Source organism: Pseudoliparis swirei, chromosome 10, assembly GCF_029220125.1.
Source record: "Pseudoliparis swirei isolate HS2019 ecotype Mariana Trench chromosome 10, NWPU_hadal_v1, whole genome shotgun sequence".
Taxonomy (NCBI): Eukaryota; Metazoa; Chordata; class Actinopteri; order Perciformes; family Liparidae; genus Pseudoliparis; species Pseudoliparis swirei.
In genome coordinates this window covers 2713072-2735007 of record NC_079397.1, presented here as the reverse complement: position 1 = coordinate 2735007, position 21936 = coordinate 2713072, and the positions used below count along the sequence as shown (strand labels likewise).

The window sequence follows — 21936 nt, the reverse complement described above, 5'->3', positions numbered from 1 at the left end:
GCGGCCCCGAGGAGCACGATGGCCCCGAGGGCAATGGCGAGGCCCCGAGGAGCACGATGAGGCCCCGAGGAGCACGGCCCGAGCGATGAGGCCCGCGAGGAGCACGATGCGGCCCCCGAGGACGATGAGGCCCCCGAGGAGCACGATGCGGCCCCCGAGGAGCACGATGCGGCCGCCGAGGAGCACGATGCGGCCCCCGAGGAGCACGATGAGGCCCCCGAGGAGCACGATGAGGCCCCCGAGGAGCACGATGTGGCCCCGAGGAGCACGATGGCCCCCGAGGAGCACGATGAGGCCCCGAGGAGGACGATGAGGCCCCCGAGGAGCACGATGAGGCCCCCGAGGAGGACGATGAGGCCCCGAGGAGCACAATGAGGCCCCCGAGAAGCACGATGAGGCCCCCGAGGAGCACGATGAGGCCCCCGAGGAGCACGATGTGGCCCCCGAGGAGGACGATGAGGCCCCGAGGAGGACGATGAGGCCCCCGAGGAGCACGATGAGGCCCCCGAGGAGGACGATGAGGCCCCCGAGGAGCACGATGAGGCCCCCGAGGAGGACAATGTGGCCCCCGAGGAGCACGATGAGGCCCCCGAGGAGTACGATGTGGCCCCCGAGGAGGACAATGTGGCCCCCGAGGAGCACGATGAGGCCCCCGAGGAGGACGATGAGGCCCCTGACGTCACCAGAGACACATCACGTCCTCTCATTGTTAGGATCGTTTAATAGTGTTATTTCCTTTGTTGTGTGTGTCTGTACTTACTGTACTAGCTACACACACACACAAATATATATATATAATGTTTAACCATAAAAAAACAAAAGAAATAAGTTATAATTGTTAATAGTTGTTTAAAAAAGAAATAAGAATAAAAGTGAAGACGATTGTCTGATTTATGTTTGGTTTGTTTTTTGTCCAAAAAAAATCCAAGAATACAGATGAATAACATCATTAAGATGTGTGTAACCCGTGTGTAGAGTGTGTGTAGAGTGTGTGTAGAGTGTGTGTAGAGTGTGTGTAGCTGGTGTGTAGAGTGTGTGTAGAGTGTGTGTAGCTGGTGTGTAGAGTGTGTAGCTGGTGTGTGTAGAGTGTGTGTAGAGTGTGTAGCTGGTGTGTGTAGAGTGTGTGTAGAGTGTGTAGCTGGTGTGTGTAGAGTGTGTGTAGAGTGTGTGTAGAGTGTGTAGAGTGTGTGTAGAGTGTGTGTAGAGTGTGTAGAGTGTGTGTAGAGTGTGTAGAGTGTGTGTAGAGTGTGTAGAGTGTGTGTAGAGTGTGTAGAGTGTGTGTAGAGTGTGTGTAGAGTGTGTGTAGAGTGTGTGTAGTGTGTGTAGAGTGTGTAGAGTGTGTGTAGAGTGTGTGTAGAGTGTGTAGTGTGTGTAGTGTGTGTAGAGTGTGTAGTGTGTGTCGTGTGTGTGTAGAGTGTGTGTGTGTAGAGTGTAGTGTGTGTAGAGTGTGTGTAGAGTGTGTAGAGTGTGTAGTGTGTAGTGTGTGTGTGTGTAGTGTGTAGTGTGTGTAGTGTGAGTGTAGTGTGTAGTGTGTAGTGTAGTGTGTGTGTGTAGTGTGTGTGTAGTGTGTGAGTGTAGTGTGTGTAGTGTGTAGAGTGTGTGTGTGTAGTGTGTGTAGAGTGTGTGTAGTGTGTAGAGTGTGTGTAGTGTGTAGAGTGTGTGTAGAGTGTGTGTAGAGTGTGTAGAGTGTGTGTAGTGTGTAGCTGGTGTGTGTAGAGTGTGTAGAGTGTGTGTAGAGTGTGTAGAGTGTGTGGTGTGTGTAGAGTGTGTGTAGAGTGTGTAGTGTAGAGTGTGTAGTGTAGAGTGTGTAGCTGTAGTGTGTGTGTAGCTGTAGTGTGTGTACATCATCATGGTGTGTGTAGCTGTAGTGTGTGTACATCATCATGGTGTGTGTAGCTTGTGTGTAGTGTGTAGTGTGTAGCTTGTGTGTGTAGCTTGTGTGTGTAGTGTGTAGCTTGTGTGTGTAGTGTGTAGCTTGTGTGTGTAGAGTGTGTAGAGTGTGTGTAGAGTGTGTAGCTGGTGTGTGTAGAGTGTGTAGCTGGTGTGTGTAGAGTGTGTGTAGTGTGTAGCTGGTGTGTGTAGAGTGTGTGTAGTGTGTAGCTGGTGTGTGTAGAGTGTGTGTAGAGTGTGTAGAGGTGTGTGTAGTGTGTGTCGTGTGTAGCTGTGTGTAGAGTGTGTGTAGAGTGTGTGTAGTGTGTAGAGGTGTGTAGTGTGTAGCTTGTGTGTAGTGTGTAGCTTGTGTGTGTGTGTAGCTTGTGTGTGTAGAGTGTGTGTAGTGTGTGTAGAGTGTGTAGAGTGTAGTGTGTGTAGAGTGTGTGTAGAGTGTGTGTAGTGTGTAGAGGTGTGTGTAGAGTGTGTAGTGTAGTGTGTAGAGTGTGTGTGTAGAGTGTGTAGTGTGTAGCTGTGTGTGGTGTAGAGTGTGTAGAGTGTGTGTAGAGTGTGTAGAGTGTGTGTAGAGTGTGTGTGTGTAGTGTGTAGAGTGTGTGGAGTGTGTAGAGTGTGTAGTGTGTGTAGTGTATTAGAGTGTGTAGAGTGTGTGTAGAGGTGTGTGTAGAGTGTGTGTAGAGTGTGTGTGGTGAGTGTGTAGAGTGTGTAGTGTGTGATGAGTGTGTAGTGTAGCTGGTGTGTAGAGTGTGTAGAGTGTGTGTAGAGGTGTAGCTGGTGTGTGTAGAGTGTGTAGTGTGTGATGAGTGTGTAGTGTGTGTAGAGGTGTGTAGTGTAGCTGTGTGTGTGAGTGTGTGGAGTGTGTAGGGTGTTTAGAGTCTGTAGAGTGTGTAGAGTGTGTAGTGTGTAGTGTGTTTGGAGTGTGGAGAGTGTGGTGAGTGTGTAGAGTGTGTAGTGTGTGTAGAGGTAGAGTGTGTGTAGAGTGTGTAGAGGTGTGTGTAGAGTGTAGTGTAGTGTGTAGTGGTGTGTAGAGTGTGTGTAGAGTGTGTAGAGTGTGTAGAGGTGTGGTGTAGAGTGTGTAGAGTGTGTAGTGTGTGTGTAGAGTGTGTAGAGTGTGTAGAGTGTGTGTAGTGTGTAGCTGGTGTGTGTAGAGTGTGTAGAGTGTGTGTAGAGTGTGTAGCTGGTGTGTGTAGAGTGTGTGTAGTGTGTAGCTGGTGTGTGTAGAGTGTGTGTAGTGTGTAGCTGGTGTGTGTAGAGTGTGTGTAGAGGTGTGTGACTCACCTTTCCAGCCTTCAGCTGTTTTTTTTCAGTGTGCCTGTTTGACGTTTGCTTCTCGCACCATTTTGTGAGCCTCCTGAGTGAAAACACACGTCATGTGACACGTCATGTGACACGTCATGTGACACGTCTGGATGTGTTCATCACGTCAGTCAACACAAGATCAAAGCCTTTAAAGAAGGAACAATCGACTCAAATGAATCTTAAAACAGGAATAAATGAACTGATTGAATCTTAGACAGAACACACACACACACACACAGGTAACCCAGCACCTTGTCTGAGGGAAAGAGGAGGAGCAGAAGAGGAGGAGCAGAGGAGGAGGAGCAGAAGAGGAGGAGCAGGAGAGGAGGAGCAGAAGAGGAGGAGCAGAGGAGGAGGAGCAGAAGAGGAGGAGCAGAAGAGGAGGAGCAGAAGAGGAGGAGCAGGAGAGGAGGAGCAGAAGAGGAGGAGCAGAGGAGGAGGAGCAGAAGAGGAGGAGCAGAAGAGGAGGAGCAGAGGAGGAGGAGCAGAAGAGGAGGAGCAGAGGAGGAGGAGCAGAAGAGGAGGAGCAGAGGAGGAGCAGAAGAGGAGGAGCAGAGGAGGAGGAGCAGAAGAGGAGGAGCAGAGGAGGAGGAGCAGAAGAGGAGGAGCAGAAGAGGAGGAGCAGAGGAGGAGGAGCAGAGGAGGAGGAACCGGCTGACGCTCAGCTCACAGAATCTCGTGAGATGAACGTCGTCCCACTCGGCAACATTTCGGATGTGTCGTATTATTTCTGCTATTTAAAAACTTTTGTAGCTTTTAAAGTCCAAATAAACCGCATGTCGACGTCTCTCCTCGTCTTTCCGGTGTTATTATTTATCTGGCAATTTATCGATGGATAATTTTGGTTCCTATATCTGAGAAATTCGACACAAAAGGAAATGTAATTTATGAATTAAATTCCCGTTTTCATTCCTGAAGTCGGGGGAGTTCGAAAGGAGAGGAACCCTCTGACCAGAGGCTGCGGCTACCTGAGCTACAAGATTGCATTGTGGGTAATGGAGGCTCCCGGCAAAAAAAAAATTGCATCATCGATTTTTATTCTTTTTTTTACTTTTCATCTTGAATCCAAACGTTATGAGAATGGAACTAAATAAATAAGAGGAGTAAACTCTGTAGAACTGCAACGGTGGAACTTCAGAGACCCAGTTGAAGGACACAGAGGAACCGGCAGCAGGACTCGCTGTCATTCATGTGTTCTCCTCCAAGAGGAAAGGAAATAGGAAACGAGAGGAGGAGCTGAGGAGACGGACAGATGGCGGACCGACCTGGAAGAGGCTGGCGGTGAGCTCCTCCAGCTCCTGGCCCAGCTGGTCTCTGACTTTAGACAACCTCTCACACTCCTCATCCTTCAACAGCAGCTCCTTCCACACACACACACACACACACAAAAGAAAACAACACACACACAAAAAACAACCGCCAAATGAAAACACATGCAAGTGAAATCATAGCATGGCAACAACAAACAAATTAATAAATAATAACAAATATGCAACAAAAAAAATTTGAATGACGTGAGTAATGAAAGTGAAGTCTGACACACTCGCACTGTGTGTGTGTGTGTGTGTGTGTGTGTGTGTGTGTGTCCTACCCTCTGGGCCTTGGCCAGCTCCTCCTTCAGCCTCTCGTTTCCTCTCTCTCGGACCTCCATCAGCGACAGGCCGTCGCTCAGCGCGCTGAACTCCTCGCCGTCCTCCGCGGACAGGAAGTTGCCGTCGGCGGGCTCCGCCTCCTGGCTGGGCACGCTGGCAGAAAGCAAGTTTACAAAATAAGAATAATTAACAGCAACCATTTAAAAATGTAATAGGATAAAGCAGCAGCACCGATATAGTATTTTAGTTTTACCGACTGAGTTTACGTAGTTATTTATTTGCAATGTTATTATATAATTAAATGTTTTATCTATGATTTTCTTACCATGTATTTCTTCTTAATTTAACAATAATTTTTTTTACATTTTCTATTCATGGTTTTCTTGCTATTCATGTTTTGTTCTTAATTTAACAATTTGAAAAAATTAATTAAATTCTTTTTTTATAGTTTTCTTACTCTTTGCTTTTTCTTAATCTAACACTTTATTTAAAAATGTAATTACATGTTTTATTTATGGTTTTACTACAGTTAGTTATTTCTTAATTAAAACATTATTTTTATTTAGTTACATTTTTTATTCATGGTTTTATTAGTTTGTTTTTTCTTAATTAAAATGTTTTTATTCATTTAATCACTTTTTTTATTTCTGGTTTTCTTACCATTTGTTTTTTCTTAATTTAACTTATTATTATTATTTAATCACTATTTTTATTTCTGCTTTTCTTACGTTGGTTCTTTCTTAATGTCACTTTGTGTTGCATGATTTCCGTCTCATTGAACCAGTTCTTGGAATCTATTTGCTTTGTTTACTGAACGCTACAGAAACACAACAGCAGGTTTATTTATTGACTTTTCTGACATGATTAAAAAACATAAAAAATAGGGCAAGAATCCTCAGATGTGACGTGAGAAGCTGCAACGGGAGCGAACTCAACATCTCTGATTGAAAGATGTACAACTTTATCGACAATTAATTTGATATGAATCCCTTAATCGTCGTTCTCTTCACCTCCCATTGTGGCTCTGCCGCGGCGTGGAGTAAACCGGCTGCGTGGGCAGCTGGTCGGCCCGCAGGGACGTGGGTCGGCCAGCAGGGTGCGCTCCCAGCGAGTGGGTGCGGTACAGGGAGGCGGGCGGGGCGCTGTGGCGGGACTGGGACTGCTCCGCTTGTTTCTGCGGGAGGACGTCGTCGGGTTGAGCCAAACCGACATCCTGAAACGTGCCGGGGGGGGGGGGGGCTGGACCTACCTGAAGGTCGGGCGTTGTGGGCGAGGCCAAGTTCACCTCATGGAACCCCTCCAGATTCTCTGCATTGGTCTGACCGCTGCGGCAGGCCATAGCAGCTGCTCTCGGACATCATACACTCTGCACACGCACACACACACACACACACACACACACAATGCTTTTTAAAGACGAGCGTCCAGTCCATCAGCGCATAGATGACGGGCTCAGGTGGGAGGAGTCAACGTGGGGAAGGGGCGTGTGCCTTCGCACCATAGTGCAGCTGTGGATGGAGACGCTGGAGGCTGGAGGCTCTCTGACCCACACAGGAGGACGGCAGGCGAACGAGTGACTCAGCAAACACACCGACAGGTGAAGACCTTAACCTGAGAGAGGGAGAGAGAGAGGGAGGGAGAGAGAGGGAGAGAGAGGGATACTTTACTTTCTTCCAAAGGACCCAAAAGAAGTGTTAAGAAACGGAGCCCCGCCCCCTAAAGTCTCCGGTTGGGACTGACAGCTCCTCGAAAAACCACAGAGTCTATTTTCATACCAGAGATCCTCCATCATCATCATCATCATCATTGTGTCCTTGAACTAATCTCTGTGACACCTTGTTTCTGGGTGTCCTACCTTTGTGCCTCCCTCAGCAGGGTGTTGTGACAGCACACCGGTCTCACCTGCTCAGCATGGTGTGTGTGTGTGTGTGTGTGTGTGTGTGTGTGTGTGTGTGTGTGTGTGTGTCCCACTGAGCATATATATATCTATATATATCTATATATAGATATATATATATAAATTCAGCGACTTGCTCCAGAAGACAAATAAAGCCGGTGTGACTCTTAAAAACTTCTCATCACTTTTATTTAAAGATCCAGGTTTGTGTTTTTTTATTTATATTCGTGCGATGATGTCATCGCCACACCTTCTTTTGTCCTCAAATATTTGCAAGAAGATCCAAATGACTCGACGTCTTGTTCGAGGTGATTAATTCCTCAGAATAAACATTTAGTCTCGTCATTGTTTTGGTGGCTGTCGTGTGAAAGTGAAACCGGCGGCAGGTTCAAGGACAATCTGACATCTGACACTTTGTTTGTAAGAGTTGGCAGCTGAACAGTGACGTCTTTGAAACACCAAGATCCACTCGCTCAGGTCGCTTAGAACATGTTCTTAATTGGCATAATTTACGTTTTGTAAATGAAAATATAATTAAATTTCTTTTGGCTGACACACATTGGAGCATTCTGTTTCAGGTGCCTTGCTCAAGGGCTCTCTCTCTCTCTCTCTCTCTCTCTCTCTCTCTCTCTCTCTCTCACACACATATATATATATATATATATATATATATATATATATACACACACACACACACACACACACACACATCCCAGGAGAAACCCCACCGGCCTCAAACCCCCTGCCCGAGGTAACCCGACCCGATAAGGGATGCTGGACTACGGATCCAGTTCCTCCAGCCTCCCGATGAATTTTATATATATATATATATATATATATGTATTTATTAATTATTTTTTCAATATCCTTACACGTTGTAATTTCATCCGTACTGAGGATTAATTCCTATATTTGTTATTTATTTATTTTTGCTATGAATCTTTTAATTGTAGATGAATTCACGCTAACATCCGCTCTCGTTCATTCACTTTCCGGTCGACGTGCATCACGTCATCAAGACGTCACGTGACGACGTGCATCCGTTGTCCCCGTTAATAATGAGGAGGGAAGCCCCGTTTCCATCTTAAAGAACATGTAATATAGCCGTTACACCCGTGTAATAATGAGGGGGAAGCCCCGTTTACATCTCTTAGAACGTTGAGACACAGCCCGGTGTTCCCGTTGATAATGAGTTGGGAAGCTCCGATTCCATTATCGGCCAACAGTCGAAACCGTATGACGGTTGTCTTATTTCACTCACGTTACTCGGTCAAAAACGGTAATCTATCGTTCATAAATATGACTTTAATAACAGAAAATACGCCCACAGCGCTGCCGGTGAGCGTAAAAAAAAAGAGAGGCAGAAATAGCGCGACAGACGGATCCGTGTCCGATAATGGGCGCAGTTAAATGACGCTAATGGTGCATTTGCGTGCAGCGTCCCCCCGTAATTTAAGCTAAGATTAATACGAATAACAATAACTGTGGCGGTAGTAACCCGGTGGGCGCGGACTCACCGGACCTCCGTGAGGGTCTTGCTCCCGGTAACGTGCAGATGCAACGCGTCAAACAAACGGTTGTTGACGCAGGCCGGAGCAGGTTACTCCAACTGACGGGGCGGTGCGTTCACGGACAACTGGGAAACGAGGGTTATCGTCAGAGTTCGGCGATTTGCATGTACAACACTGAATCCACAATCAAAACTTATTATAAATAAATTAAATAAACATCCAAATGAACTCACTAACAGAGTAAAATAATAAGTGTTTAATGACGTAATTAAATAAAAGTCAAGATTGTCTAATAACATTATGAATAGAATACATAAATACAGGCTCATATAAGCATAAAAAAGAAGTAAACGTTATACAGGAATAAGGCATACAGACATAAGGTGCTTCCTTTTATGTATGTGTTCATAGATAACGCTAGGTATGTAATATATTATATATTTTATTATAAGAAAATATATATCTTAGTGAAATGAGTCATAGATATTCTCAGATGAAACTGGAGGAACTTGTCAAGGTGTTATATAAGAGTCATAGTAATGCAACATTTGTTATATTTTCCATATATTTCCCTGGATGTATTATCTTGTTTTACGGTCAGCGCTGAGCTCACTGTTCAAGATAAGAGAGGACGTATTGCTTGTTATCCATTAACAAACAGAACATGACATTCCACTTAATGGTACTGTGGAAAATTTGTGCCAGGATCAATATAAGTAACATTTTTGCCACCGGATGAAAAAAACAACCTGAACGAAATTCAAAATGACCAGAAAGAGACTAGAAACTACCAAAAAGAGACTAAAACGACCAGAAAAGAGACTGAAACGACCAGAAAGAGACTTAAAACTATCAATAATAGACTATAAACGACCAGAAAGAGAGTCAAAACGACCAGAAAGAGACAAAACTACCAAGAATAGACTATAAACGACCAAAAAGAGACTAAAACGACCAGAAAGAGACTAAAAGCTACCAATAATAGACTATAAACGACCACAGAGACTCAACACTACAAAAAAGGGACTAAAACGACCTGAAAGAGACACAAACTACCAATAATAGACTATAAACGACCAGAAAGAGAGTCAAAACGACCAAAAGAGACTAAAAACTACCAAAAGGAGACTAAAAGGACCAGAAAGAGACTGAAAACTACCAAAAGGAGACTAAAACGACCAAAATGAGACTAGAAACTACCAAAAAGAGATTATGAACGACCAGAAAGAGTCTCAAAGCGACCACCAACAAGAGAGGAAGGAAACCAGTTGACATATTTCACTTTACATCCTCATATAATTCACCTGTAATTCACCTGCACTTCGGCTGAAGGGATGAGCTTCTGGGCTGCATCCAGCAGGGGGCGCTCGAAACAAACTAATCACGAGTCAACGTATATCTATGTATTGTGTTACTGTATGTGTGTGCTCTCTTTCTCTCTTTCTCTCTCTCTCTCTCTCTCTCTCTCTCTCTCTTCATCTCAAGATAACTTCTCTTTATTATCAGATCGTTCTAAGATGTCAAACTTGTTTTCTGTGTTTGTTTGTTGTGGATTTCATAATAAAGGTTTGATCTGGAATATGTTTGTTAGCTTGCTGATTAAACTATTTAATTGTGACTTCATCATTGTTTGACGAAGTAGTCAGATCCTGTACTGTAATAGAAATAACTTTAAATAAATACTTACGAATAATTATTTTAGTGCAGAAGAATTATCAGCAACTACTTTTATGCTCATTTGTAGAAATAAATAAATAATAAGAATCTCAACCTTCACATTCCAGCACAAGCTCATTGTCTTTGTCCAGTATAGATTTAAAGAGACGGACATTTTCCCATTACACCTGAAAGCACCATCCCAGTGAAGCGTTCAAGTTACCGACAACAACGAAATATGAAATTGTGCATTTGTTTTACAATTTATATCTATATTTTAAAGCCTTTACGTTTCCTTTTTTATTATTTTATTATTTTCCTTCAAGTCTATCCAGTAAAAATTGGGCAAAACATGCTGAACCTCAAATGTCCCACTGCTCCTAAACACATCCTGGTGAAACTCTGAGGTGGGTGTGTGAGATAACTTTCCACTGTGTCACTACAGTCACACCTCCAGCACCTGAATGAAAACACACGCGCACACACGCGCACGCGCGTTTACACCCTTCTGACGGCTGTGGGTGGAGTTTCCTGGAGCTCTTAAAGCCGTGCGTAATGTGCCGACGTGGTTACTTTTACGCACACGGAGCTCTCCGCTGCGCGCAACGCTTTGGGACTTTCAATCTCCTGCAGAGAAGAGACACTCGTTGATGCTCAGTGGGTTTTACGATGACAGCAGACTGTGGAGTAGTTGGGTAAGTCACCATGAATTACTAGTATGGAGCATTTATTATCGACATTAGATACTTCTAATGATAACAATGATTATACATATGGATGTCTTTATTTAGGAAGATATAGTAACATAGTAAAATGACAGTTACATGTGTGAGTGGATTGATTCTTTAAGAATCTGTGGTCAAATGTTCAAACATTGCATCATCTGCTTTTTCTTCATATGGAATGTTTTATTGTTGCAAATATGAGCTGTATTAAACCATACTCATATATATATATATTTATATTTATATATATTTATGTATATTTAAATATCTATATTTATATATATCTATATATATATTTATATATAACAAACAATGATTATACTATTTGTCGAAATTATATTAATATTGGGTTTGAAAATCTAAAAGTAACACAAACAATGGGACAAAAACTAACTGTGTTTTTAACGGGAAATAATTATAAATATGATTATTTTATTGGATAAAAATCACCACATATTTGTTTGGGTAAATAACTCAAACAAAAATAAAAATAACACCAACGACGGATCAAAGTAACCTAAACGTAGCCGTGATGATTTATTAAACACGATAACACCGAAACTTAATGAAACTATTTGAACCAAATGTAAGAAAAAAATGTAATGACATAACTCTCGCTACAAAAAAATTCTATTTTTTAAATATTTTTTGGGGGATCATGGCCTGACAGAAACGTCCTCTCAAGGGTTTTCAAACCTCAACAAGGAACTCTTTCTCTTTTTCAATTATTCTTTTTATCAGCGCAGCATCACAGAGGAATGTGTCTGACAACATCTCTCTGGTTTCGGCTCCCGGAGCCTGTTTGTCCTCATCCACCTGTTCCAGGTGAACTGGTCCATCAGGTGCGTCCCTCTGCTGAGCGACGCACGCGTCAGACACCTCAGTTCCACCAACAGAGACCTGAACATCTAAACATCTAAAAACAACCAAAATCAATACAGTGTATTTATTTTTTACATCAATCATCTCACGACCCCAAAAGATTTATCAGGTGACCCTTGGGAGGGGCCCGACCCCTGGGTTGGGAACCTCTGAGCTGCAGGGGGGGGGGAAATTGTCCTTTTACTTTTGTACTTGGGCTTTTATTTGTACAGTTTTACATACTTTTACTTCAGTAAAGGATCTTAATACTTCTTCTCTCGGTCATTATGAAGAACACAGCTCCCTTTATTGTGCTCTGACCTTGATTAACCTTGTCTGTCTCCCTCTCTCTCCATCTCTCTCTCTCTCTCTCTCTCTCTCCAGACTCTCGCTGAAAAGCAGCTCAGAGGATTCTTCAGAGCGACACCAGATGTGATCCCGATGCCCCGATGACCTCTGACCCTCGCGCCATGGACGCCCGCCGGCAGGCCAGCCCCCACCTCCACCACGCGGTCAACGGAGGCCAGAGGCCCGGCGTAAGTTCCCCAGCCAATGAACACCTGTTAGAGGGTAAAGGATCTTCACATAGACGAAGATCATAACATAAAGTCCTATTTTATTAAAATAAATATAAAAATAAAATATGAAAAATCCCACAATCGCATTCAAACTCCATGCAAATGTTCTCTTGATGTAATTAAATTAATTTTACATTTTTATTATAATATTTAAATATAAGTCTACAACGTCCCGAGGCCCGCGGTGTCTCATTTCTTCCCCGGCGTTTCGAAAGAAAGTGAATAAGAGTGTAGTATTCCTCCAATTCAATAATTTACTTATCATGAAAGGACAACCTCCCTTCGTGCTAAGCTACGCTAACCGGCGACTAAGTGACGTCAAATCTTTTCATCTGCGGAAAAATACAGATAATTGCCGACGTGGTGTGAATGGCACTGATGTATTTGCCGTGTTTGGGGACACAGGTGTGTATGAACACACAGGTGTGTATGAACACTCCATCACGCTCTGTGTGCCGGGGCCAGCATTGTCTCCTGAAACACAGAGGAACAGCTGACTGGGCCTCTGTGCAACACAATGCAGCCAGTCAAGAGATGCTGAGAAATTACACCTGCTTAACAACTTCATACCTTCGCGTGCCTCGGGGACGACATTCATCAACGCACCACGAGAAACCGGTCGAGCTGAAGTCTTCTTGGCTGATGTAGCGTCCATCGTTCAGTCTGGGTGACACCAGCAGATCCTTGTGTGTGTTAATCTCTTATTGGTTTTCAGTTGGGTGTTGCTGCAGGTGTGTGTGTGTGTGTGTGTGTGTGTGTGTGTGTGTGTGTGTGTGTGTGTGTATGTGTGTTCGTGCAAAGCCAAAACAAAGACTCGTAGTGTCAGCAACACAAACCCTGTTGCTGGAGCTGAAGGTCGTCACCTTGACGTAGATGAAAATATGCAGCTTCCTTCATGTGTAGTTACAGCGAGACCTGAGATCAATCCGTGATGAAGAAATATATACATAGATAAATAGTTTATTTGGGTTGGGTTTTCGGGAGGTACTCTTCTTCTCTTCGTCTCTGATCAGTAAATCTGAAGCTACCGACAGCTAGCTAGCGTAGCTTAGCATAAAGCAAACCTAGCTCAGTCGAAAAGGTCACACAATCTACCGACCAGCAGCTCTGAAGGCCACTGATACGTTTTTTTTAAACCATAACTTTGACAAAAAAAGACAGAAAACAGAGATATTTTTTGTTGTGTATTTTTATTCAGTCAATCATTGCAATATAATATTATTCTATATAATATACAAAACATAAAGACTGAAAAAGTATAGGTGCAAGCAAAACATGCTTATATATTCCTATCCTAAATTATTATAATCAAATAAATCAGAAAATCGATAAAAAATAATAAATAAAATAAAAAAATAAAATAAAAAGAATTGTATATATATATACAGGACTGTCTCAGAAAATTTGAATATTGTGATAAAGTTCTTTATTTTCTGTAATGCAATTAAAAAAACAAAAATGTCATGCATTCTGGATTCATTACAAATCAACTGAAATATTGCAAGCCTTTTATTCTGATTTATTGCTGATTATGGCTTACAGCTTAAGAAAACTCAAATATCCTATCTCTAAATATTAGAATATCATGACAAAGTATACTAGTAGGGTATTAAACAAATCACTTGAATTGTCTAATTAACTCGAAACACCTGCAAGGGTTTCCTGAGCCTTGACAAACACTCAGCTGTTATAAATCTTTTTTTTAACTTGGTCTGAGGAAATATTAAAATTTTATGAGATAGGATTTTAGAGTTTTCTTAAGCTGTAAGCCATAATCAGCAATATTAAAAGAATAAAAGGCTTGCAATATTTCAGTTGATTTGTAATGAATCCAGAATGCATGACATTTTTGTTTTTTTAATTGCATTACAGAAAATAAAGAACTTTATCACAATATTCTAATTTTCTGAGACAGTCCTGTATATATCCAATTCTTTTTATTTTTTATTTTATATATATATCCACATACATACGTTTCAATCACACTTATACCTCTCAAAAATTGTTTCATAAATAATCCTTTTGAAAACCCAAAATGATTTGGGCTCGGTGATGATGCATTCTCACTCTATGGATTTCACCTAAATCCTCATAAGTCAAGGGCCACTTAAGACTTCCTGGCGCTTCTCCGTTTGATAATCAGTCGAGTTATAGGCGATCGAAAAGCTCCAGAAAAGACTTGAAAGTGGAAGTTAAATTGAGATTATTCAGTCTAACCGCTGTTGGCCACGTCAAGAATAGACTAACAAAAACAATAAGTATTTGAAAAGATTTGATCGACTCTTGAATGCTTTTCATGTCATGTAGTACTTTTCCCCCATGGCTCCGTCCTTCCACCTCTACTTACTTTGTAGATCCAGACCACAGAGTTACAGGATTACTCCACCATGTGGATGGGCTTAAATAGGTGTAGATTCGACCGGGACTGAGAAAGACCTCCAAAGGTTATCCGGGTATCACAATAAGTTATTCTTTAGTGGCAAACCTGTGCTGAGCTGGACAGGTAACCGGTGGAGGTGTAGCACAGAGGCAAGAAGAGAGAGAGAGGAGAGCGTTGGAGCTAAATTTGGAGTTGGAAAGTAGTTTTCGGGGTTGGGATGCTGGAACAAACAGACCTGTGTTCGGCTGTACACATGACTACTGTATGAGAGAGTCAGAGCGGATGGGTCGCAACATGGGGTTCAACACAACTCGTCTTCGGCACGAATAATAATCCAGTGGAAAAAGTAGTTCCTTATTTAAGCCTTTCAGCCTAGTTTAGAAACCCATATTGTGTTGATTACTTGATCCTTGTGATGATTCATACGTAACTTAATGGGGTGATGACCCTGATAAAGTAATGAAATGTTGAAAAATTATGAATTTCAACTCATTTCCTTCTTCCCCTTTTTGCCTCGACAGGAAGATGATGCACTGCAGTTCCTCAGCCAGGAGGAGCAGGAGTGCCTCAAGTTCTTTGAGAAGACCATCGACTCGCTGGATGAAAGCCCAGAGCCAGTCGGCGGACCCCCAACCTCGAATCCCATCGTGTCCTCCTCCCACTTAGCCAGACATCCCAGTCCCAAAGACCAGGATATTATATACCTGGTCCGCCCAGAACCAGACCCGGTGCCGACCAAAGAGCCAATCTTCAATCCCAGCAGTCCAGGTAGAGTTCAGCCGTTTGTTCTTGTAGCCTGGAATACGATTATGGTGTATTTTATTTATTAATTTAGTCTACAAATTATCAAAGGACTTCAACTTTATCTCTGGAAGGAACTGAGGCTTGTCGTCTTTCTCAGATTTTTTACTTTGCAATTTGTTCCTCCCAGATTTTCACAACATGATGCAGAGCCCTGGAAGCCACTTCGAGTTCAAGCCACGGCACGACGCAGTGGACAGCTTGCCTTCAGAGTACAACCCTCAGTTACCAAGCGGCAAGCATGGGCCGTCCGACAACCACTCCTCCTACCACCCTCCTGGCTCTATCCCCACCCCGGTCCTGATCGCCCAGCAGATAGCAGATCACAAGGGAGGTGGAACCAATAACTTGCATCCGTCCTCATTCCTCCGCGGTCACAACCAGGAGTCCAACAAGCCACAGAGTCCCGTCGGCGATCTTCTTGGTAAACATGGTGCCAATACCTTTACGAAGCCATCCCGCTTCCCTCCTAACATCAGCGTGATGCTCGGCAACAAGGAGCACCAGAGCCAGTCAGTGGGCAATGTGAACATCCAGGAGAGACGGGCGCAAATGCTGGCGAACCTATCTGGGCTACCAAGCCCTCTGCCTCAGGAAGATCCTCAGCCGACGGTTCAAAATACTCCCACTCGCAGCACTTCCTTCAAGGACCCCTCACCAGACAAATCCAGGATGGAGGCCCTTTCTAAGCTGGGCCTGACCAGGAACCGAGCCATGTCCGGGGGTCTGCCGCTCCTCACCGTCCCGAGCAACACTTCTCCGAATCCTCAGACAGATGAGGAAACCAGTGCCAAACCAATGGAGACCAGTGCTCCGCCAACAACAGACATCGCCATCAAAGTGCCAGAAGCCAATGTTACGGCATCGCGTCCGAGTCCGATTCCCGTTGATAGTAAACCAGAGATTCTTCGGAGTGATTCTCTCAGGCGGTATGACGAAAGACACCCGAGGCCGAGCCCCAGGCCGAGCCCCAGGCCGAGCCTCTCGCCTACAGCGGTCAAACAGAGCAGCTACTATCCACCGCCTCCTTTAGAAATGGCGTCTTTCCCCCCTCCGCCGGAAGTCGCCTCAGTGAACCCTTCTGTCTCAACTAGGAGCGAATATGCACCTCCACCTAGTCAGGAACCCAGAGTCCTCCTCCCAACTGTGCTGACGACCCCGAGCGAGTTCAACCACTACGGAGGAAAGACCAAAGTCATGAACCCTGCGTCTGTAGAGGAGACCCAGAGCGACCTTCCAGATATCCTCAGCTCCCATATGAAGAGTCAAAGCTTGCCCGCCAAATCGGAGATGCTGCGCACCGAGCTCAACAATTACGGAGGAAAGAGCCGAACCTTCAACCCCAACGTCGGGTTGGGTCCGGGAAGGAGTCTTAAAGCTTCGGCACCGACCCCGGGCCCAAAACCTCTTCGGCACTCCCACCACGGTGGCACTGCGCCCCAGAAACCAGCGCCGCGACCTCTGTCCCCCGAGCACCGGCAGAGATCCACCTCCATGTTTCGTCCCCAAGGCATCACTGTGCAGTTTTCTGGAAAGGGGGCGACGGACGAATCGCGCAGGCAGGCATTGAGGAAACTGGGGCTGCTGAAGGAGTCTTGAGAGGAACTCTCCGGAAAATCAAGTCTCCAACCCCGTCAGGCCTGAATCTCTGGTGGTGGAGGTGGAATGCTAGAAGTATTTCCCCATGTATGTCTGAAGTGTGATGTGTGGTTGGAGAGAAACAGACCAACGATAGACCTGCACAGCCAGTTCTCACTTCCTGGCCATAAAAAACTAACGATTGTGACACGTTGCAGGTTTGGACATATAAACTGCTTTATGTTGCCTGCAATCCAAGACATTGTATACCTCTAAAAGAAGATATTTGGGGAGCATACCGATGCGGAAAAGAGAAGCATCCACTTTCCTGCAGGTGTCCAAAGACTTTTGGTCTCACCGTTGGGCTGATTGTAAATAGCCATCTTGTTTTTTTTCTTCTTTCCTTTCTTTAAAGTTCCTCAAGAAAAGGAGCTTGAAACATTCCGTCATTGTTACAGTCAACAAATTCCAATGAAAAGATCCAGAGCCGTCAGTGTGGCCCCCAACTTCTTTGATATTAATTTGGAAAGAAACCCCAACACCTGGCCGCCGTGGTTGAGTCAAAATCAACAATGGGACTTAAGACCATCTTTTCCCTTGAGATGCTCTCTGGAAAGGAGGCGCAGATTAAAGGTTAAATAGATTTTTACTGGAGTTTTATATTTGGGTTTTTTGGTCAAAACTAAGGCGAGATTATCAAACCTCCACCCTAATAGCCCTGGGTACGTTATGTGGCAGATAATTTGTGGTAAATTATTTGGTAATATGAATTCAAATGAAATACTCTAAGTTTCTGCCTCATTTGGCCTCAAAATCTAGTTTCAATACCGTTTTACGGTGTCACTTTCCTTCTCATAATTATATAAATGAACCCTTTATTGATCCCTTTATTGTGGAAATTCTTCTCTGCATTTGACCCAATCCTTAGTTATTAAGGAGCAGTGGAACAATGAATGTTAAGCAGGCTGTGAAGTTACTCTGGACCTTTTAATTAGAATTTTTTGATAGTTTGTTTACCGACTTTTGGGTATTTTAGTCAGCGGTGAGTTTGTGTGTGTGTGCGTTTTTTTCTTTCTGTCTTTTTCTGTCAGCACTTTGAAGAAAAAGAACAAAGTTGAAAGGAACTTTTTCTTGGGTGTAATTCTATTCCTTCTGAAAAACGACCAAAACTGAAAAAAAGAGCTTTCTAGAAAGATGTCGAGCTCGAGGATATTTTTACTACACGGACAAACCCCCCTAAACCCAACCACAGACTGTGGAGTGGGTTTGTGGGCAGGGCCTTTACGCTTTTTGTTTTACTACCAGGCTGAGGGAATACTTGGAGACGTGTCTCTGGGGCGAGCTCGTTGTGCTGAACACTCAAGCACAAAAACCAAAACCACGAGTCTAAATGCATCCGGGGCTGTTGTGTGTTTTCATTCCTGTCGACCAACACGCTGGGACGTTGTGCAAGTGTGTTATTTAAACTGTTGTATCAGAGTGTGTGTGTGTGTGTGTGTCTGTTTGTGCTTGTATGTGTTTGTGTCTGATTGTGTGTATGTTGATATGTGTGTGTGTATCTGTTTGTCTGTGTGTGTCTGTTTTTGTCTGTGTGTGTCTGTTTGTGTGTGTTGGTTTGTGTGTGTGTATCTGTTTGAGTATGTATGTGTGTATCTGTTTTTGTGTGTATATATGTGTGTCTATGTGTGTGTGTGTGTGTCTGTTTGTGCTATTCTGTGTGTGTCTGTGTGTCTATTCGTGTGTGTATGTGTGTGCGTCTGTTTTGGTCTGTGTGTGTGTGCATGTGTGTATATGCACTGTGTTTTAGACTCCGCCCTCTGTAGTTCACCTACAGTAACTTCTGAAGTATATTTAGTTCCCTCAGAAGTACGGAGGTACCTCTCAGTGAACGATGTTTGTGTTGTTTTGTTTATGGACTCCGGTTCTCTGTAGTTCAACTACAGTCATTTTGAAGTATCTGATATAGTACACAGTACATACTTTATAAGGACATGTTTGTACAAAGTCTACAAGTGTATACGTGCACACAACAGGGATTTAAAAAGTGCATGTGTGGTAAATGGGAAGATCATGTGAGCGCCGCTGCTAACAGCCTGGTATACTGTATGACCCGATTATAAACTCTGTATACTCTGCTTAATATATAAATATAATGTTGAAATTGTCGTCATCAATCATTAAACAGAATAATAGTAACTTTTTTTAAAATCTTGTCTCTTTTTTAAATAAATTAAAAATTTAAGTTCCGTCCCAGTCCTGCCCGGTTCTAGTTCCCAGTACCCCTTTTGCCGACCCGGCCGGCTCTAGTTTGTCGTGTCCCGCCGCCGTCACGGGCGGTTCCAGCTCCCCCTTGTCCCGTCGCCATCGTGCTCCGGTCCCCCGTGTCCCGTCGCCGTCCGGCTCCGGTTCCCCGTGTCCCGTCGCCATCGTGCTCCGGTCCCCCGCGTCCCGTCGCCATCGTGCTCTGGTCCCCCGTGTCCCGTCGCCGTCCCGTCCGGCTCCGGTTGACCCTCTTGACCCTCGCCACCCCATGACTATATGTGTGTCTACGTCTGTGCCACGGGCTTGGCTTCTGGCACCTGGCCTCATCTCCACACCTGCATGTCATCGCCTGACACCATCAGATCACAAGTCTTACAATGGGGGCATTCCTCCAGGTTCTCCCTTCTCAAACCAGGGTCCCCAGTCACCTGTCCCCTCCTTCTCCTTCCCCGCCCCAACCCCAGGTCGTCGATGGACACCAGGTCTTTGTCGTTCAGCGTATCCTGGATGTCCGCCATAGGGGCCCTTTGAGTGGGGTACTGTCACGGCTCGACCGCGACTCGTATTTTTTTGTTTTCGGCACCTGGCCTCATCTTCACAATTCCACACTACGAGAAATAGGGCCCTGTTCGTTCCCTGTTACGTGTGTGTGTGTGCCACCATGGCTGTGGTTTCCGGCACCTGGCCTCATCATCACACATGTACGTCATCTACAGTACCTGTCCTCAATCACAGGATTTAGATTACTGTCGTACCAACCCCTGTTCCCTACCACGTTGAAGATTGTTCCTGAACGTGGGAAAAACTGGAGCCCCAGAAGAAAGAAAAAATCGTACCTTCCGAATGTGGGACAAACCAGTTAAACCCCATCAGGAGAAACCTTACGATTGAAGAACTTGGAGATGGATCTGCCCACGGATGAGAAGAACCGGCAGATGGCGTTGCCCTTTTTGGGTGGTGTGATCAGGTGATCTTTGACAGAGGAGGCAATGCAGTCCCCAATTGCAGGTTCCCCTGATTGAATGGACAACAGCAGCGTTGCTGCATTGCCCCACTTGTCACAAAGCTTCTGGAAAATGGCCTTGTCAAGTTTTTTGAATGTTTCTGGGTTGGGTTTAAAATCGATATCCTTGACTTCGATCCACGTTCTTTCAAACAGATCTATCGTGATGGCAGTGTAGTTAAGAGTGGTCCTGTCCACTTTTGCTTTCCTGAATATCCGGGAAACCAGCGTCTTCATGAATAACTTAATTAAAGTTTTATTCTTTGCGTTCTCAACCCTGTAGACTGGCGTCTGAGCCGGTGAAAGGGGCTCAGGCTCTATTTGATCAAACACTGCACCAGGGATTGCTGAAGCTACAACCTTCTTGAAGCTATAACCCGGCGTTTGAGCTGGTGAAATGGGCTCAGGGTCTTCTTGATCAAACACTGCACCAGGGATTGCTGAAGCTACAACCTTCTTGAAGCTATAACCCGGCGTTTGAGCTGGTGAAATGGGCTCAGGGTCTTCTTGATCAAACACTGCACCAGGGATTGCTGAAGCTACAACCTTCTTGAAGCTATAACCCGGCGTTTGAGCTGGTGAAATGGGCTCAGGGTCTACTTGTTTGAACACTGCACAAGGAATTGCTGAATCTACAACCTTCTTGAAGCTATAACCCGGCGTTTGAGCTGGTGAAATGGGCTCAGGGTCTTCTTGATCAAACACTGCACCAGGGATTGCTGAAGCTACAACCTTCTTCAAGCTAACAAACGGCGTCTGAGCTGGTGAAAGGGGTTTCGGGTCTTCTGCTTGTGGAGGAGATATTTTTACAAACCAGCTCACGGAGTTGCTTTTTATGGCTGATGTGATGCTGTTCCTCTTCGCCAATTCCCAGAATTCACTTGATTTAAAGGACAACAGATCCAATTTTGCATCAGCAAACTTCTCACAAAGCTCCTCGGAAATGGTAAAGTCAATTTCTTCAAATGCTTTTCGGGGAGGATCAAAATTGACATCCTTGATTATGATCCATGTTCTTTGGAACAGGTCTGCTTTGATGGCTTTGTAGTGCACAGGGCTCACATACACTTTCTTGAGTATCTGTCTAACCGCCACATCCAGGAATTTCCAAACTAAAGCTTTATCGCTTTCATTGACGTTCTCTGAGTTGTCGGCCGGCACCTGGGTTGATAAACAAGACTCAGGGTCTATCGGTGTCAGAGACTCAGGTTCAATCAATGAAAGAGACCCAGGTTCCGTTCTCTCACTTATTGTTGAAAGACGTATGGGTCTATAACTGGTGAACGAGTCTGTTGCTGATTCACTTTCCAATTCTGGGTCAAAAATGTTATACCATTTCAACATGAGGTCTTTTACTTCTTCTTCTTCATTTGAAGAGCTTATTTCTTCTTCCGAGGAGTCATTTTGGAAAGCGCTGTCCTGATAAATTACCCCTTTACCAATAACGCGGGATGGAAGCATTATGTTATTTTCTCTCATATAATATAATATAACGGAGTGAATTCACCTGATAAGTCGTCAGATAAATTTGCTGCGTCAAAAATCTCCGTGGAAAACAGTAGCTGAAAATAGCTTTCACTGCTCTGCGTAGCTTTCACTGCTCTTGGTAACTCGCAGTTTGAGATCAAAGTCGCGGGCGTGACGTAATCGCGCGTATCGTCCCAACGGAGCGAAACAGTACGCATGCGCAGCTCCGGCCCTTGATCTAATTCATGAGTTGCTGGGTAAAACAACATATATTTTTTTTAACACGGCAGTTGGCCGACTTGGCATGAATGACGCGTAGGTCAACTTCCGGAAACGGGCCGTGGATTCGGCGCCGATTCCGGAAGTTGACCTACGCGATTAATATGATTATTAAGTACTTTAGTTTATATGATTGTATTGCATTTGGCTTACTGTAATG

The 21936-nt window shown here is 44.4% G+C and overlaps 2 protein-coding genes across 2 annotated transcripts in view; one reads left to right on the top strand and one right to left on the bottom strand.

Moving 5' to 3' along the window:
• The window catches only part of rab3ip (RAB3A interacting protein (rabin3)), a 16991-nt gene extending 8710 nt beyond the window's left edge, over positions 1-8281 (bottom strand). Inside the window, 8 exon segments of the mRNA XM_056425238.1 lie at positions 3166-3192; positions 3194-3238; positions 4452-4547; positions 4778-4931; positions 5789-5952; positions 6028-6144; positions 6277-6389; positions 8193-8281. Of these exon segments, the coding sequence (XP_056281213.1) occupies positions 3166-3192; positions 3194-3238; positions 4452-4547; positions 4778-4931; positions 5789-5952; positions 6028-6117 (576 nt within the window). The 5' untranslated portion in view covers positions 6118-6144; positions 6277-6389; positions 8193-8281.
• Positions 8282-10448: 2167 nt separating this feature from the next.
• Positions 10449-18961, top strand: LOC130200526 (proline and serine-rich protein 2). The gene is made up of 4 exons (XM_056424889.1): positions 10449-10537; positions 11813-11964; positions 14908-15154; positions 15318-18961. Exons 2-4 carry the CDS (start codon positions 11878-11880, stop codon positions 16784-16786), a joined length of 1803 nt encoding a protein of 600 aa, XP_056280864.1. The 5' UTR covers positions 10449-10537; positions 11813-11877; the 3' UTR covers positions 16787-18961.
• The last annotated feature ends 2975 nt before the right edge of the window (positions 18962-21936 follow it).

Bases quoted from the DNA above. Each gene is read 5' to 3' on its own strand.
- LOC130200526 (XM_056424889.1), top strand. From the start codon at position 11,878: ATGACCTCTGACCCTCGCGCCATGGACGCCCGCCGGCAGGCCAGCCCC. The intron at 11,965-14,907 runs GTAAGTTCCCCA...TTGCCTCGACAG, and splicing joins ACGGAGGCCAGAGGCCCGGC to GAAGATGATGCACTGCAGTT. The intron at 15,155-15,317 runs GTAGAGTTCAGC...TGTTCCTCCCAG, and splicing joins CTTCAATCCCAGCAGTCCAG to ATTTTCACAACATGATGCAG.